This window comes from Pleurodeles waltl, chromosome 7 (assembly GCF_031143425.1).
Source record: "Pleurodeles waltl isolate 20211129_DDA chromosome 7, aPleWal1.hap1.20221129, whole genome shotgun sequence".
Lineage (NCBI taxonomy): Eukaryota > Metazoa > Chordata > Amphibia > Caudata > Salamandridae > Pleurodeles > Pleurodeles waltl.
Genome location: NC_090446.1, coordinates 109101089 through 109118369, shown reverse-complemented (window position 1 = coordinate 109118369; position 17281 = coordinate 109101089). Strand labels below are relative to the sequence as shown.

General features: G+C 42.1%; 1 protein-coding gene across 3 annotated transcripts in view; it reads right to left on the bottom strand.

Moving 5' to 3' along the window:
* The window catches only part of ARFGAP1 (ARF GTPase activating protein 1), a 181541-nt gene that overhangs the window by 80935 nt on the left and 83325 nt on the right, over positions 1 to 17281 (bottom strand). For all 3 annotated transcript variants that reach the window (XM_069243193.1, XM_069243195.1, XM_069243194.1), the window contains exon 8: positions 6106 to 6162. In XM_069243193.1, coding sequence (XP_069099294.1) covers positions 6106 to 6162 — 57 coding nt within the window. The remainder of the gene's footprint in view (positions 1 to 6105; positions 6163 to 17281) is intronic.

Here is a 17281-nt window from a genome sequence, read left to right as displayed (position 1 = left end):
AATGCACAGGTGTGGTAGGTTTTCCTAGGTGCTGGCTGAGCTAGAGATCAAAACCCACAGCTAGGCACTTTCCAAAAAGGAGTTCAGTTTTCAATGTAAAAATGTGATGTGTCAATGTTGCGTTTCCTGTCGCAAGCATTAGGCCTACCCACGCAAGTGAGGTACCATTTTTATCAGGAGACTTGGGGGGACACAGAATAGCAGAACAAGTGTTATTTCCCCTTCTCTTTCCCTACATTTTTTCCTTCCAAATGTAAGACAGTGTGTAAAGAAAGACGTCTATTTGAGAAATGCATTGTAATTCGCATACTAGTATGGGCAACGTTCAGCCTGGAGAAAAAGGTCCTTTTGGGTTTTTGGGAAAGAACTATCATGCAATGTTGCCCAAAGTGGCTAACATCCTGAATTTGCTCTCTGAAATGGCTAAGTCACTATTAGCAAACAGGACCATTTATTTTAGACTGGCAATACCTGCAGGTCACATGCCAATACATGGGATACCTCTAGTAGAATAAACTCTAGTTTGTAAAACTTTGAAGAGCTATTTGACTGTTTTGCATATCACAACCTAGTTGTAGTTCTCAGATTCCTTTGATGGTAGTCTGGACAATTCCCTACTAGGAAGGAAATGTCAGCAAAATTCGCCATGTTGATGTACTTAGTTTCTTGTACAACAATCTTGGATACAAGAGTGTTGCATACCCAATAGAGAATGTACATCCCCACAGGACCAGCTCTAGCACCGGGTGCTGACTTTGTCAGGAGGCGCCGTGCTTGCAAGTATATTTTAGTTTTAAAACCCACCCCTGCAGCGTTCCTTGCCTCCAGCAATATTCAGGAAATAATAGAAATGTCAAGATAAGTCTGGTGATTAATGTCAAGATAAGTCTGGTGATTAATTTTCTCCCTGGAGAGAGATCAGAGTTTTCTCTCGTGGAAGTTTTTAGGTAGTGCAGGGGGTTAATATCACTCTTGCAAAGAACATGTACCATGCAGATCAAAGTGCATATAACACAAATAGGTTAGTGGGACAATGCTTTTTAAGAGAGGTCCTTTTATTACTTACAATTTTAAAGTTAAAATCCTAATAAAAAACAGTAAGCTATTAATTATCATCAAAGTACCGCATGCATTCCGCAGGGTATAGATTAGAGCATTATTATTTTCTCCCCAGGCTTTCATTATACTAATGTTGCAAAAAAGGGTTTCATTGGGTATAGCCATGGTGTTACATCTAAAGTTCTAAGTTTGTGCTTCTCCAGACCAAATACTCTTAAACTATACTGCCTAGCAGTATGGATGACATGTGACTCCTACTCCTTGTAGTCCTCTGTCTTATGCAACATTTCTTAAGCACTGATGTACACACGAGTGGTTGTCTCTATGTAATGTGTGTGAGATATAATGTGCTCTGACACCCTACATTGAAATAAGTGGTGCTATAAAACTAATTACATGCATCAGCGAGAGATTGATATAGAGACTTGAGGGGCACTCTTAAAAGATGGTAGTGAAAGGAATCCATGGCGAGGGTAGTCATGGGAGGCGCCAACAAACATTCTCACACACAGTGTCGCCAGCGCTAAGGTCGGCCCTGCATCCCCAGAAGGGTTTAACTTGATGGTGTCCAGGATAATAATGTCAAATACAAGGTGTGTTTCCTATCTACTTTCCGTGGGCAACCCTAATCTCAGAGTAGTTAACTGTCTCCAGAAATATGAGGAAGTAACAGAGGAGATCAAACACCTAGGGTGAGTCACCTCCTGATCTACTTCGAAAGCCTTTCAGACCAGTCTCCTCCCCAAAAACTGCAAGATGGATTTGGTGGATCAACGCTTTAGCAGGGATTGAAGTATCCATTTTTGAAGCTCATTCTGCTAGGCATGTAATGGCCTCTATCACTATTTCTCTAGGGGGTCGCCTAGAGGGTATCATGAAGGCCATAGACTGGTCAATAGAATCAATTTTGAGAAAGTTCTATTTCATGCCAATCACAGCAAGACATCTTTGGCAGTTAGTACTCTTTAAACAGGCATAACAATGTATGGTGCCAACACAGAATGAAAAACATCCTAGTTAGCATGAAACAAAGTTTACATTTTTATTAAGGACACCAAGGAAAGGATTATTCACTTCTGATGTTCAACTTCCTTCCCTTAGAAATAAGCAAGGGACAATGTTAAGCACAAGCATGTTTATTAGTATGAGTTTAGGCAGTGAATCCAACGTTTGGGAAACAGAATTCTTTATGCATTATAAAGAAGTGCTTGTGAATAGTTTTTACTGGATGCATGATATGGACTATACAAATCTGAATACATTTTCATTTTAACAGAAGCAGAACAGAAGGAGGATTACCAATGAGGACCCACTTTCACTAAAGAGATCATCTGAAAAACATGAAAAAGGAGGATATGCTGTTTCTTGAGGCTTGCTATATTTTCTCTGTAACAACCTAACTGGATATGGGACTAATTCTATGTTTTGAGACTCATGGGACATGTAGTTCTCTAATTGGACATAATGTTCATGTTGATTGGCTGTTGAGTTAATAAAATGAAGAAAGAAATGAATAATCGTCAGCTCTGTGTCCTTAATAGAATATAAAATTTCCTCCAAGCTAGCTAGGAAATGTTTCACCTGCGATGCTTATTTGCATCACACTACTGACTCAGTGTTTCAGCACTATAGAAAAATGTGAAATGAAAAAATACAAATGGTGGAGAACCAGGATAACAAGAAATTACATTCTCTTGTTTGTTATTCACAAACCAGAAAGAAACTCAAGTACAATGCTCAAATTAGGAAAAAGGTAAACTAGGAAATTGGTGGGAAAATGTGAGAATCAATAATGCAAACAAGCTGCACAAGGGCCTGACATATGACATACTGAGATGTCCTGTTTGGAGGCAGAGATTACACAGAAGTGTTCTGTAAATCACGGGGCTATGTTTCAGGTGGCTGCTTAGAGACTAGCACATTTCTCATAGTGGCAACAGAAGTTGTTTTTACACTAGAATGAGGCTTAGATTTCTATTGTATGGGTTACGAGGCCTTTTGGACACCAGCAATTCTTTTAGATTCTCTGCATCTACCAATGAATGGTTGTGATGGGGCTAAACTACTGCACACTAGCCATAAATTCAGGACTGATTATTTCCATATGCATTTTCAGTTTTATTATATTTTGAAACACATGACAGATGCACAATATGTAGAAATGTTTGGCAGAAAGTTATGGGAAGAATAAGAGAACCAGTTTGATATGACTTTCGGTGGAAGCGTGGCTCCTTGTAGTATAACGTTCTGTATGGACAGTGGGCACATGAGGATTGATCTTTCACTCACCATTTTGGCTGATGTGAAATCAGTAGAAAAGTAAACATTCACAACTTGCCACCAGATTAATTTATGCACTGCTGTGAAGGTAGGGGGCTACGGTTTTAAAAGGACAATATGCAGCTATCACTGCGGAGCATTTTCACCTCTAACCCAGCAGGACATCTTCACCCAATTAAGAAAAAGAAGATCATCGGGAATATACAGTAGCATCAACAAAGGTACTTTTGAAGATAAAAATGTAAGACTAGATTTAGTCAAATTTAAAAGGCAAGGCAGTACTATTGAATCATCAATATGTAATAGGCTTTATCTTCTCCTTCAGGACACGAAATGCAGAATCTTTCACCTAAAGTAGTACAATGTTCTAATAAATGTGTACTTCGCTTCTTTTAGTACTGTCAGAGAGTTGGATGACGTTTAGATATCTGTCCGAAAGGTATGAAGGAGCAAAGCAGATGTCTACTGAGAAGGAACTACCCAACATCCTGGATAGGTATTCAACCTTTAAGGAAACCTCCGGAATGGCTCGGGACTGGAGGGGAAAAAAAGTCTAGATCACTAAAGTGCCATGTTTAGATAAGAGCAATTCAGTCTGTGTTAATCGAAATTGATAATCACCTCTGGGAGAAAAGACACTGGTGAGAAAATACACACATATGTGTCCTGTCTAGCATCTCTTATTTGAGCTGTTCCCAGAAATCTGAATTTCACAACACAAGCCAGTACCAAATCTTCATAGTCTCATTTCAGTTCCTGGATTTTGACGGTCCGTGTGGCTACCTGGAACATAGAACCTGATGAGTTAAGAGTGCTGGACTCTACAAAGGTATTGCCAGATGTCGATCTTAGAAAAAATAAACATCCCATTATATGGAGAATTGGCAGTTTAGATATAGAAGTATAGGTCATTCAAGTATTTGGAGCCCTTCCAATCCCCAACTTAAATGGTGGGGTGCGCAGAATGGTGTATTAATGGCAATTAATTTATTAAATGTTGCCGTTGTTATAATTTTCGGTTGTGGGACCATCTTTGTTGTAAATATACTCCATTGTTCCACTATTGTTATAGAAGCTTTTATGTTTAAAGAGCTGTAGCTTAAGCAACCGCTGTTCAGGTTAAAAAAATAAGTGAATAAAAAAAAGTGTTGATGGCTAGAGTGGGTTCTTAAGGAAATGAACTTTGTAATCTGAGTTTGGAGAGATTTGGATTATTTGTATTCACCTATTTGACATTCATTATACTTTTCCATGATTGGAAAGTTAGCAAGATATGCTTTCTCCTGTTCTGGTGCCGAACGAAGGAGGCAAAATAATGTGTCATGATGCTATGATGCTACGCCCTTTCATCTGGAATATAGGAGCTGCTGGTTTCCCCACAGACTAGTAAAAAGTTTCAGATTTTTTTGCTAGTAGGCTGGTTTTTGTTTTGCTGTTACATCTTCAGTAGGGTGTTTGAAAATGCTGGCAGGGGGTGAACTTGTTCTGCATGGAACGGAGATGAACGTTGGGGAAAGGTCATCTCAAATCAAACCAATTTCGGAGTCTCTGCCCTAGTTTTCATTTTCTGGTTCTCATCTGCATGAAGAGTGCACTTCCAGAAGACATTTACTGCTGTAGGTTTAGGCAGAAGCAATACACAAACACTAATGGCAGCCTAAGGACAACCTAGTGCACTAACAGCTCAGCAGAGTATTTATCAGGAGTGGCAATCCCCTCTTCAGATTTCTCATTCTCCTTGTGAGCACAAGGAAGTAGATCTGTAAAGTGTACATAGATTCCCAGAAGGTCTAGTCATAAATGCCAAGCTTTTCAGATATTGCTTCTCAAAGTGATGTCAACACTATTTGCGTAGTACATTTTCTCCCACCAATCTCCATGAAAATGATTTTAAAAAACTATTCTGTCATCAGTTAAGAGCACATAGCCTTGCGGTTAATATTTAATCTACTGTCATGCAAGATCTTTGATGTTTTTATTGAATGCCAGTTTCTTAAAACAATCATTTATCAATCGCTCTGTCAGGTAAATTTCCTGAATTATGAAACAACCTCTACGGCCTTCTGAGCAATGCCAACAAGGGAAGGTTGGCCACCCCCAGTTTGAGCAGACCAAAAGAGTGTTAAGAGAGGAATGGTAGTCAGGCATCTGGAACACTCATCTCTAAGGTAATAGATCACTATAAAGGGGGATGTCAGCTCACTAGAGTAAAATTAAATAGTGAAATAACAATATGCCGCCTAGTGGAAAAGTCACCACTTGGATTCGTGTAGGAACAGCGAGTAGGTTCTTCCATACAAAGTTGATGTATATTGTGTATGTGCCCTATTGCTTGCTTTTTTCTTCTTATATTTTGGGTAGGGGTGAGGGATTAAACCAATTTAACTGGTTCTATTCAAGGAAAGATTGCAAATGGTGCTTCCCTACAGACACGATCTCTCAGAGACATTAACACTACAAATAAAATTCTTTCCAACCAAATTTGTTTTGGCACCTGAACATGGGTGGAGATGATCTCTCGTTTATGACTACTGAAGACAATTCAATGATAAAGTCCTGCTTGCAATGGCAAAAAAAAAAAAATCTACCCACTCATTGCCCACAGTCAGACCTAATCTCCATTTCTCATAACCTGTCATGTTGTGTAATGTCGAAACAGTGGCTGGTGGGGGGGAGAGTGGCGGGGGGGGGGGGAATGATGCATAGCTTCTCTAAAACAAAGGGCATGGGGTTAACACCAAAACACATCTGCACAAAAATACTTACGCCTTCTTTAGCCACTGATGCAATCTTAGTCGCTCCAGTAGTAAAACTGCTCCAACCCTAGAACAAACAACAATTTATTTGTCAAATGAACAATCACTAGTGAGGCATATATAGAAACGTATACATTTCCCACTACAAGGCATTTTCAAATGTTTAATGTAATCACTGAATGAATCAAAACCTTCCCTTAAATATTTGTGTATTTAACTTTTTAGTTTTAGTGTTTTCTCCCCATAAGAATTCAAAGTTTTCTACTTTTGCACTATCAGCATCAGCCATTTCCTTCAGTCTTCCAATACAAACAAATGGCATGTGCATAAAGTAATCCGTTCCAGTCTTCCTTCTCTTTTTCTGAGCAACCCTGATTCTGAACATAAAATACTTTCTTCATTCTTTCTATGGCTGGCACAGTCCAGAGTTTTAGAATTCAATACTGTGATCAGGCAAAAGTTAGTTTGACAGCATTTCACATTCAATCCCTTAACAAGGATCCCATCAATAGCACTTTGAATATCCGACATATTCTCATTCATACATATCATTGAAGAACTCTTCTACTCTTATGTTTTATTTTGTTTTTGCCTATAAAACAAAATAATAACCTAGACATTTTCTACAGCACATACAGTTAAAATGAAGGGTGGGTATAATTCAGTGGAAAACAATCAGAAATTTGTCTTACATTTTTAGATATACAATCCTAACACTCACCCCAATGTACTGTTCATGATTACCGAATGATAAAGATGACATCAAGACACATCCTTATGGATCTGCAATTGTTTGTTGCAATATGTGTTCTCATCTCCCGATGCTCTGTCATTTATTGTTGTAGCATATCACTTCACTTTCAGACAAGCTCAGAAACTAGCCTCAATGTTGACCCAGGTCCATTTCCCAAGGACCAAAAAATAATCTTGCCATTGCATCACTTATCCCCCTAGCTCAGTAGCAGCTTAAAAAAAAAGGAGATTTTGCATTCTCAGACTACCTGTTACTGCACTGAAGACTCCTAATCTCATAACTGTTGGACTTTCACTGTACGTGCAGTGAAATGTGAAGTACTGTATTGTACTGTGCTTTGTATCTTGGTATTTGTTTGTTGGTACAAAGTTATAAACCATAGTTTGCCCAGCTATCATGGGAGTTAATATTGAGTTGACAAGTGATGTAATTTGAGGCGTTGAATAGCTATGGCTCCTGCTATCCATAAAAGGCAAATTCCAGCAGTTTCATAACCACAAGTTCACTGTAGCAGTGATTTTTACAACTCCCCCAAGGAATTTCTGACATTTTTATGACAACAAGAAGGGGTGGGGTGGGGCGGGTGGGTAATAAAATAAAAATTAAACAAAAAAAAATAAAAAACACGTACCTCCTCAGCTGTTCCTCTGCCCCTCGTCGCTCCAGACCAGGAAGGCAAGCATAGGATCCCAGCCTGCCCTGCGGCCAATCCTGACGCTGTCAGAATTGTCTGGGAGCGCCCAGGCAGGGTGCTCCCAGGCTGACTGGGAGCCTGTGCAGGCTCTTTCAAGCCCAGCAACTGTGTTTAAACCGTAGGGTGCTTTGGACGAGGTGATCTCGTCCAAGGCACCAGTTCCAGGGTGCCTTGGACGAGATCACCTCGTCCTGCACCCGGGACAAAGGGGGAGCGCTAGCGCTCCCCCCCATGGCCCCCCCCCCCACAACCACTCCCGGTCATGGATGGAAGGGGAATCACTCCCCCCCCCCCCCCCCCAACACCCCCCCCTGGCAATCTGATGACATCAGCGCGCTCACAACGCGTTGACGTCATTAAGTATTGCCGGGACGCGCTGGAAGCCATTTGCTTCCAGCGCGTCGAGGGAAGAGGACTTCCTTCAGGTAAGTCCTTCCCTTTTTGGGGGTTTGGGGGGGAAAACAGACACAGGGGAAAAGGAAAGGGTTTTTCCTTTCCCCCTGTGCCTGTTTTCACTAGATTCCTGCTCCACGATCGCGGACAGGAATCCCCACTAGCCACCAGGGATTTGTTTGTGTTTGATTTTGGGAGCGACCCCTTGGGCAAGGGTTGCTCCCATGGGGGGCTATTTTATTTTGTGCCCCCCCAAAGAGGGGAAATTTCATATTGGCTATCTCTGCCCCCCAAGGGGGACAGATGGGCCTATTTTTGTAGGCCCATCTGCCCCCAAGGAGGGCAGAAACCACCGATACGCCAGGGTTTTTTTTTTTTTTTTTTTTAAACTTTTTTTTGTTTTGTGCTCGGGTGCCCCCTTTGTCAAGGGTCGCCCCCTAAAGGGGGCACAGAGCTGTGCCCATTTCTGCCCCCCCCACCCCCGGTGATCGGCAATTTTTTTTACGCCCATCTGCCCCCAAGGGGGGCAGAATCCACTTAGGCACCAGGAATTGTGTGTGTGGGGGGGTGGCACCTTTGGCAAGGGTCGCCCCCCCCCAAAGGGGGCACATTAGTGATGGCCATTTCTGGCCACTTTGGAGGCGTATTAGCCTATTTTTGTTAGCTAAAAAGCTAACCAAGATGTCAGAGATTTTTTTTTGGTTCCCTTTGTTTTTTTTGTGCTGGGGCACCCCCATACGCAAGGGCCACCCCCCCAAACAGGGTAGAGAGCTGTTGGAAATTTCTGCCCCACTTGGGGGCAGAACAGCCTATTATTTTTTTAGGCCCATCTGCGTCCTAGTGGGGCAGAAGCCACTTAGGCACCAGGGACAATTTCTAAGTTCTTGGTGGCGGGGTGTTTGTCAACTGGCGAAGTATTTGTTTTTGTGATTATAACAGTTTATTTCTTCTTTTTGTTCTAGTTCAAAGCTTTTGCTTCCTTTGCTGTGGATCCTTGCGGTTTTGGCAGTAGTTGTCCTGCGGTTTGCATAGTTGCATGTTTTAGGTAATTGAAAGCAATTTACTCCAAAGGAGTATTGTTGACATGCATGAATGACCTGTTTGTAGGTGGTGTACTAAATGCAGTATTGTGTGTCAAATTGTCCTTAGATTTGAGCACAATGATATTTGTGTTGTCATATTTCTAATTTTCTTTTTTCTTTTTAGTGGGACATCATTGGTGATTTCTAGGTCTGTGCAGAGTAGTTGCTGGTGAGTAGCTTTTTCAGGCAAGTGAGTGGTGTAGTTTTTTAGTACATAACTCTTTGTGATAAAGCTACACTTTGTTTATTACTTATTTTAGTGCTAGTTGTTGTTGGCAATCCATTTGTTGTTAGTGAGGATCATGGCTAGCCGCAGAGTGACCGCTCCTCAGGTTGTTGGCGTGCTCTTTGAGTCGTCTTCAGACCATGGATTACAAGACTGACTCTGTATCTGAGGCAGAGGAGGAAGTGAGAGATTCTGGCAGTGAGTTTTCTGTCAGAGAGTATTCTTCTGATGAGGAAGCAGATGAAGGGCCTGTTGTAGAGAAGGACATTGATGTGCCAAGAGTGCAGCAGCCTGGGGCTGAAGGGTTTCCCATTAGAAGACCTGACACCTAGATTGCCCCAAACATGGAGCAGCCACAGTTACCTGCATTTACTGGTCTCCCAGGGTGTAGAGTCAATACAGAAAACTTTTTGCCTGTCCATTTCTTTCACTTGTTTATGGACGATGTATTTTTGGAAGAGATTGTGGAGCAGACTAATTTGTATGCAGAGCAATATTTGAGGGACAACGCTGCCAGACTTAGGCCTCAGTCTAGAGCTACTCAGTGGGTAACATATCTGTAAGAGATGAAAAAGTTTTTAGGTTTGACTTGTTTGATGGGGTTGATCAGGAAGCCTTCACTGGCTTCTTATTGGTCTACTAGTCCCTTGATGGCAACGGCTATATTTCCTGCAACTATGACACGTAATCGCTATTTGCTTCTTCTTCGTATGCTGCATTTTGTAGACAGTGCTTTAGCCTTGCCACGAGATCACCCGAATTGTGACCGTCTTTTTAAGATTAGGCCTGTCCTTGATCATTTTGTAGGTCGTTTTTCAGAGGTCTATGTTCCAGGCAAAGAGATAAGTGTGGACGAGTCTTTGGTCCTTTTCAACGGGCGTTTCGTTTTTAAGCAGTACATTCCTAGTTCGAGGGCACGGTATGGGATTAAATTGTATATGCTGTCAGAAAGCAGTACAGGATATGTGTATAATTTCCGGGACTACACTGGTAGGGATTCCAGTATTGACCCTCCTGGTTGTCCGGCCACTTTTGGAGTTAGCGAAAAACTTGTGTGGGAACTTGGTAGACGACTGTTTAACAAAGGTCACCATTTGTACGTAGATCATTTCTACACTGGAGTGCAGTTGTTCAAGGAGTTGTTTAGAGTGGACACTGTTGCTTGTGGCACAATCCGTTTTAACCATAAAGGCTATCCAAGGGAGCTTGTCTTTAAAAAAACTTGAGAGGGGACAGTGCACTGCATTGCGGAATAATGAGCTGCTGGCTCGGAAATTTTCAGACAGGAGGGATGTGTACATGCTATCTACCATCCATGATGAGAGTACTTCCCCTGTGACTGTTTGGGGTCAGGTTGCAGAAGTGCGCAAACCTGCACGAATTTTGGACTACAATAGGCATATGGGTGGTGTTGATAGAGTAGATCAGAGGTTGAAACCTTACACTGCTCTTCGTAAGTCTTACTTGTGGTATAAAAAGTTGGCCCTACATTTATTTGATTTGGCAACTTTTAATGCTTTTATTATGTTCAAGGATTGATCACCTGAGTCAAGGATGACATTTGTTAAATTTCAGGAGTCAGTGATAGAGAGCCTTATTTGGTGGAACAGGCAAGAGTTCCTAGAGTAGAAGTGGTGGAGGAAGTGGCTAGATTGAAAGATCGCCACTTTCCAGATCACATTCCTCCCACTCCCAAAAAAGACTTGCCCACAAAGAAATGTAGAGCATGTGCCCGGAGATGGAGATCAATCCGGAGGGAGAGCCGGATGTACTGCCCCGAATGCCCTTCAAAGCCTGGGCTGTGTGTGCCCGGCTGTTTTAGAAGTTACCACACTAGGAAATTTTTTGGGGAAATACCGTGAGCGTAAACTGCCTGTTTTATATTTTCATATGTTCAGTTTCACGGTTGGCATTACTGTCATGTATTTAGTTGGAGCTTTTGTGTTTGTAGTTTTGTAATTATTTTAGAATTAGTTAGTGGTTTCTTTGTTGTTTACAAACAAACAAAAAAAAGTGATGGCGGTGTGCGTGAGGTGGCGCTTGGCTGGCGGTATGGCGCTTGGCTGGCGGTGTGCTTGGGGTGGCGCTTGGCTGGCGGTGTGCGTGGGGTGGCGCTTGGCTGGTGGTGTGCGTGGGGTGGCGCTTGGCTGGCGGTGCCAGCCAAACGCCAGTCCACACACTCATTAGCTGGTGTGATTGCTTATCAGGCATGTGGGCATATAAAAGTGATGGGCCCTTGACTGGCGCTGTCTCTCGATGCAAGTGTTGTAATGTGCTGGGCCCGTGGCTGGCGGCGTGAATGGTCTTGTGCATGTCATGTATGAAAGGTGTGTGAATGGGCTGTAAAGCGGTTGGTGCCTTGCCGTGGCTTTACAGCTCACGAGCTGCGAGTCATTGGTTCAGTTTTTTGGCCTTTCAGTTATTATCAGTGCATTTCACTTTTGTGAAATCTCTTGTTAATAAAATTTGATCTACTGAACCATCACTCACCCTCATGCCAAATCCAACCAGTATGTGTGGTACAAATGACAAAACCTGCTCCGCTGTAATCAGGCGTCGCAGCACACTTGTGACACGCTAGGTGTCTCAGGTGGGACCCCGATGATGAAGCATGCCACCAACTTGGTTGGTGGTTGAGGGGTCTTTTCACATAACCTAAGTGCGTTTCTTTTCACAATTTTGGTGTTTGGCACATCACAGACGTATGTGGACACATCAAAATGATATATTACAAAACTACCTGTGTTTGGGGGGGGGGGGGAAGGGGCACCTATGTTTTTGGGCCTGGGTGCGGCCTTCATCTAGGGGAACCTACCAAACCATTTTTTGAAACTAGACACCCCAAGGAGTCCAGGGAGGTGTGGCTTGCGTGGATCCCCCAACATTTTCTTACCCAGACTCCTCTGCAAACCTCAAAATTTGCTTTAAAAAAAGCATATTTTCCTGACTTTCGTTTGTTCAATCACCGCTCCAGCACAATATTCCTACTCCCCAGCGTTCCCCTCAGTCTCCCAAGTAAAATTACACTTCACTTGTGTGGGTCCCCAAAGCAGAGTCAGCCTAAGGATGTATAAAAGAAGAATATGTGTTTATCAACTCGCTGTGCTATCCCCATAATCTCTACAAGTTTGTGGCCTTTTTCTGTTGCAGGCACCTGGCCCACACACACAAGTGAGGTATCATTTTTATCGGGAGACTTGGGGGAACGCTGGGTCGAAGGAAATTTGTGGCTCCTCTCAGATTCCAGAACTTTGTCACCGAAATGTGAAGAAAATGTGTTTTTTTAGCCAAACTTTGAGGTTTGCAAAGGATTCTGGGTAATAGAACCTGGTCAGAGCCCCACAGGTCAACCCATCTTGGATTCCCCTAGGTCTCTAGTTTAAAAAAATGCACAGGTTTGGTAGGTTTCCCTAGGTGCCGGCTGAGCTAGAGGCCAAAATCTACAGGTAGGCACTTTGCAAAAAACACCTCTGTTTTCTGTCAAAAAATGGGATGTGTCCATGTTGTGTTTTGGGTCATTTCCTGTCGTGGGCGCTAGGCCTACCCACGCAAGTGAGGTACCATTTGTATCGGGAGACATGGGGGAACATAGAATAGCAAAACAAATGTTATTGCCCCTTGTCTTTCTCTACATTTTTTCCTTCCAAATATAAGAGTGTGTGTAAAAAAGACGTCTATTTAAGAAATGCCCTGTAATTCACATGCTAGTATTGGCACCCCGGAATTCAGAGATGTGCAAATAACCACTGCTCCTCAACACCTTATCTTGTGGCCATTTTGGAAATACAAAGGTTTTCTTGATAGCTATTGTTCACTCTTTATATTTCAGCAAATGAATTGCTGTATACCCAGTATAGAATGAAAACCCACTGCAGGGTGCAGCTCATTTATTGGCTCAGGTACCTAGGGTTCTTGATGAACCTACAAGCCCTATATATCCCCGCAACCAGAAGAGTCCAGCATACGTAACAGTATATTTGCTTTCACAAATCTGACATTGCAGGAAAAAAGTTAAGAGTAAAACAGAGAAAAATTGCTGTTTTTTTCACCTCAATTTCAATATTATTTTTTCAGTTGTTATTTTCTGTAGGAAACCCTTGTAGGATCTACACAAATTACCCCTTGCTGAATTCAGAATTTTGTCTACTTTTCAGAAATGTTTAGGTTTCTGGGATCCAGCATTGGTTTCACGCCCATTTCCGTCACTGACTGGAAGGAGGCTGAAAGCACACAAAAAAAAAGTAAAAATGGGTATGTCCCAGTAAAATGCCAAAATTGTTTTGACAAATTGGGTTTTCCGATTCAAGTCTGCCTGTTTCTGAAAGCTGGTGATTTTAGCACCGCAAACCCTTTGTTGATGCCATTTTCAGGGGGGAAAAAAACGAAATTTTCACTGTATTATGGCTAATTTCTTGGCCTCCTTCAGGGGAACCCACAAAGTCTGGGTACCTCTAGAATCCCTAGGATGTTGGAAAAAAAAAAAAAAAAGGACGCCCATTTAGCGTGGGTAGCTTATGTGGACAAAAAGTTATGAGGGCCTAAGCGAGAACTATTCCAAATAGGCAAGAAAAGGCACAGCACAGGAGGGGAAAAAGGCCTGGCAGCGAAGGGGTTAAAGGAAAAACGTGTACAAAAACAAGGTATACACAGTTCCACAACGTAAGTATAATCAGGAAAACCACATTGGGTCCTGATCTAAGGAAAAGATCGTAAAAAAGAGAGAAGAAAGAAGAAAGAAAGCCAGGTCCCTGGAAAATTAATTATTTTGGAACAAGAGCCCTCACTCACCAAAGGTGACATGCTTCATCCTCGGGCTTTGCTCCACGTCAGGCCGGCGCTGCAATGCCTGACGGGCCCCTCAAGGGGGGCTCTTTGCCGGAGATCTTTTGAGATATATGCCCGGTTTAGAAAGAATAGGGTATAGGATTGGAAAAATTCTATTTAAAAATAACTAGAGGTTAGGCAAATTTTATTAAATAATCCAACCACTGTCATGATTAAAACCAAAGAGCGGGGAGAGAAAAGAACAAGGTCTACGCTCCCCAAAAAATTATTCACTTCCTCACTCAATTTGAGGTTAGGAATTGTACGCACAGGATCCCCTGTACGATTCACCAGAAGGTCAACATGTTTCTCGCTATTGATGTCCTATGGATCTAACGCGATTCTTCAGGACCTAAACTACCTAATCCTATGTGTAAATATAACCTATAATAAGGAATATTAGTACAATGCAGGGACCTGAAATGAGAAGAATAACAAACAAAAAGAACAACACATTATTCACATGCACAATATCAACAGCAATGTGCTCTGTGCAAATCCACACATAGGTGAAGTATGCCCACTGTGGATCAACGTGTAAATCAATGTGAAAATAATAATGAAATAAATGCTTACCCTCCTCATACTAGTGGATGGGCCGCATCAGGTAAAGCACCAAGTAACGGAGGTCCTACTGAGCTAAATGCGTGAGTTCAATTATCAGATTGTATTTAGGGAGAAAGACAAAAACAGTAATACCGGGAAGTTGAGGGATATAGCGTTTGCCAAACATTCAAGTGTCCCATAATCAAATGTAGCAGGATGCTACACATATTCTGACTGACCAGGTTTTTAAAGTTCACTTAGCTGAGAAAACATCAAATAAACGTAAAATACGTGGTGTGCTGATTGCAGATGTTAACAGCATATATAAGGAATGTCATAGACACATATATGTATAAGTATATATAACGTGCTCAAAAACGCTGTAGCCAAGTATGCAGCGGCGGTGTCTACACACGAGTGTTCGTGGTGGGAAATGCGTGTAAACAACAAAGGACCAAATCAAAGGGTATATAACTGCCTTTTCCCAAAGTAACGTGAAATGATCCTAAGGATTCCCATCTAAACACCCAACAATATTACCATCCACTTACTTGGGACCTGTCCGAAGTTTGCGGCATCACCTGCCCCGTCTCGGTGTTCCTGGAATAGGAAAGAGCACCCGGTAGGCTGGGCTATATATCTTCAAGCCTCAGCATAGAAAGAGGACAGAAATGGCGGCCATCTTGTGTTAGGTCCAGCAGTGGGATAGAAATTAAAGAGGGACTCCATCATGTAAGCCCCAAAAAAAAGGGAAGAAAGGGGTCGGCCATCTTAGTGTTACAGAAAACCAATTTAAAAGACACAGAACTAAGGCTCAAATATATGTGTCGGAAAAAGAATGGGATTAAGAGGCAAATTGCTCAGACTTAAATAAGCATAAAATCTATGGAAAGAGATGGAATAGCCACAACCAGTAGTGAGTGTACTTAAACCTGGTCAAGAGATTCCTTAATCATGATCGATGCACAAAGTCTGTCCATGGTATGTCATCATTAAGTCCTATAATATGTGTCTTAAGTCGATAGACCCAACGTTGCTCTTTTTCAAAAAGGCGGTTTGTGGATTCTCTTTGGTCTCCGATGGTCTCAAGTATAACCCACATGAGATCATTAGGGGTGTGATGTAAATCAATGTAATGTTTCGTCAATTTTGTGGAGGACCTCTGACATCTAATAGTACTGCGATGTTCATTTATCCGAATCTTGATCATCCTAGTGGTCATCCCTATGTATCGTAGTTTACACGGGCAAGTGATCATGTAGATACAATTCTTAGTACGGCAATTGGTATGTATCCTTAACTGCCAGGTATAAGGTTCTCCCAAATCTAATTCTTGGGTGGTAGTGGTAAGTGAGCAAACATTACACCCACCACAAGGATGATGTCCCCTGACCCCCAGCCAACGTGTCTTTATCAATTCTCTAGGTTTTGGCACAACAGGTCTGGTATGGACTAGTAAATCTCTAATGTTTTGAGTTCTTTTGAAAGCAAAAAGAGGACGTTCTAAGGATTCTCCCGAACTGTTCAGGATACTCCAGTGTCTCAAAATGACCTTCTTGACACGGTTACTCAGAGGAGTAAAGGTAGTGACACATGTCAGTCTGGTTTGTGGTTCTCGGACATTGGTGGCTAGCAATGTATCCCTTGGGATATTCTTAGTTCTCTTCTTAGCCTGTTTTATAACAGAGTTGGGATAGTTCCGCTCTAAGTTTTTGACTCAAAATATCTGCCTGTGTATGAAAATCAGCCAAATCAGAACAGTTACGTCTTGTCCTTAAGAATTGGCCGAATGGAAGATTGTTCCTTAAGGATTTAGGGTGGTGACTGGCGTAGAGCAGGAGACTATTCCTGTCAGTTGGTTTGTGAAAGATGGATGAATGTAGTACTCCATCTGTAAGTATGATCCGTAGATCTAAAAAGGAAACTTCTTTGTCAGAATATTCAGCACTGAAGCGAAGATGCACATCAAGAGTATTAATCCACTGGATGAAGGCTTTAACTTGATCCACATCTCCTTTCCAAACCACTAGTATGTCGTCAATATAACGACGCCACAGTCTGATGTTGGAAAAGAAGGGTTGAGTAGGAACCAGTATGTTGTTTTGTTCGAAGGTGTACATATACAGACAAGCCAGACTCGGTGCAAAAGTGCTGCCCATAGATGTACCTTGTACCTGGTGATATAAGTTATCTTCAAATTGGAAGAAATTTTCTTTAAGGGCCAGGCTCGCACATTGCATTATAAAACTGATGGGGGTATTGAGAGTCCAGGGAGTGGACATCAATGTGTCTTGTACTGCTGTAAGTGTAGCTTCCTGGGGTATGTTAGTATATAGGGCTTCAACGTCAAGACAAATTAACATATCCGTTAAGCCTGTAGTGTTAATGTGATCTAAAAGGACGAGAGTATCCTTAGTGTCTTTTAGGAAAGTGGAAGTTTGTTGTAAAATAGGTTTAAAGAAGAAATCGCAAAATTTGGAGAGAGGTTCCAACAGGGATCCTATCCCTGATACAATCGGTCGGCCTGGAGGGGGGGTGCCCTTATGAATTTTGGGGAGACAGTAGAAGTATGGCACCCTAGGTTCTTTGGTGTCAAGGAATTTGGCTTCCTTTTGTGTGATCCAACCTGCTAATTCTGCTTCGCTAATCATTCCACGAATGATGTGT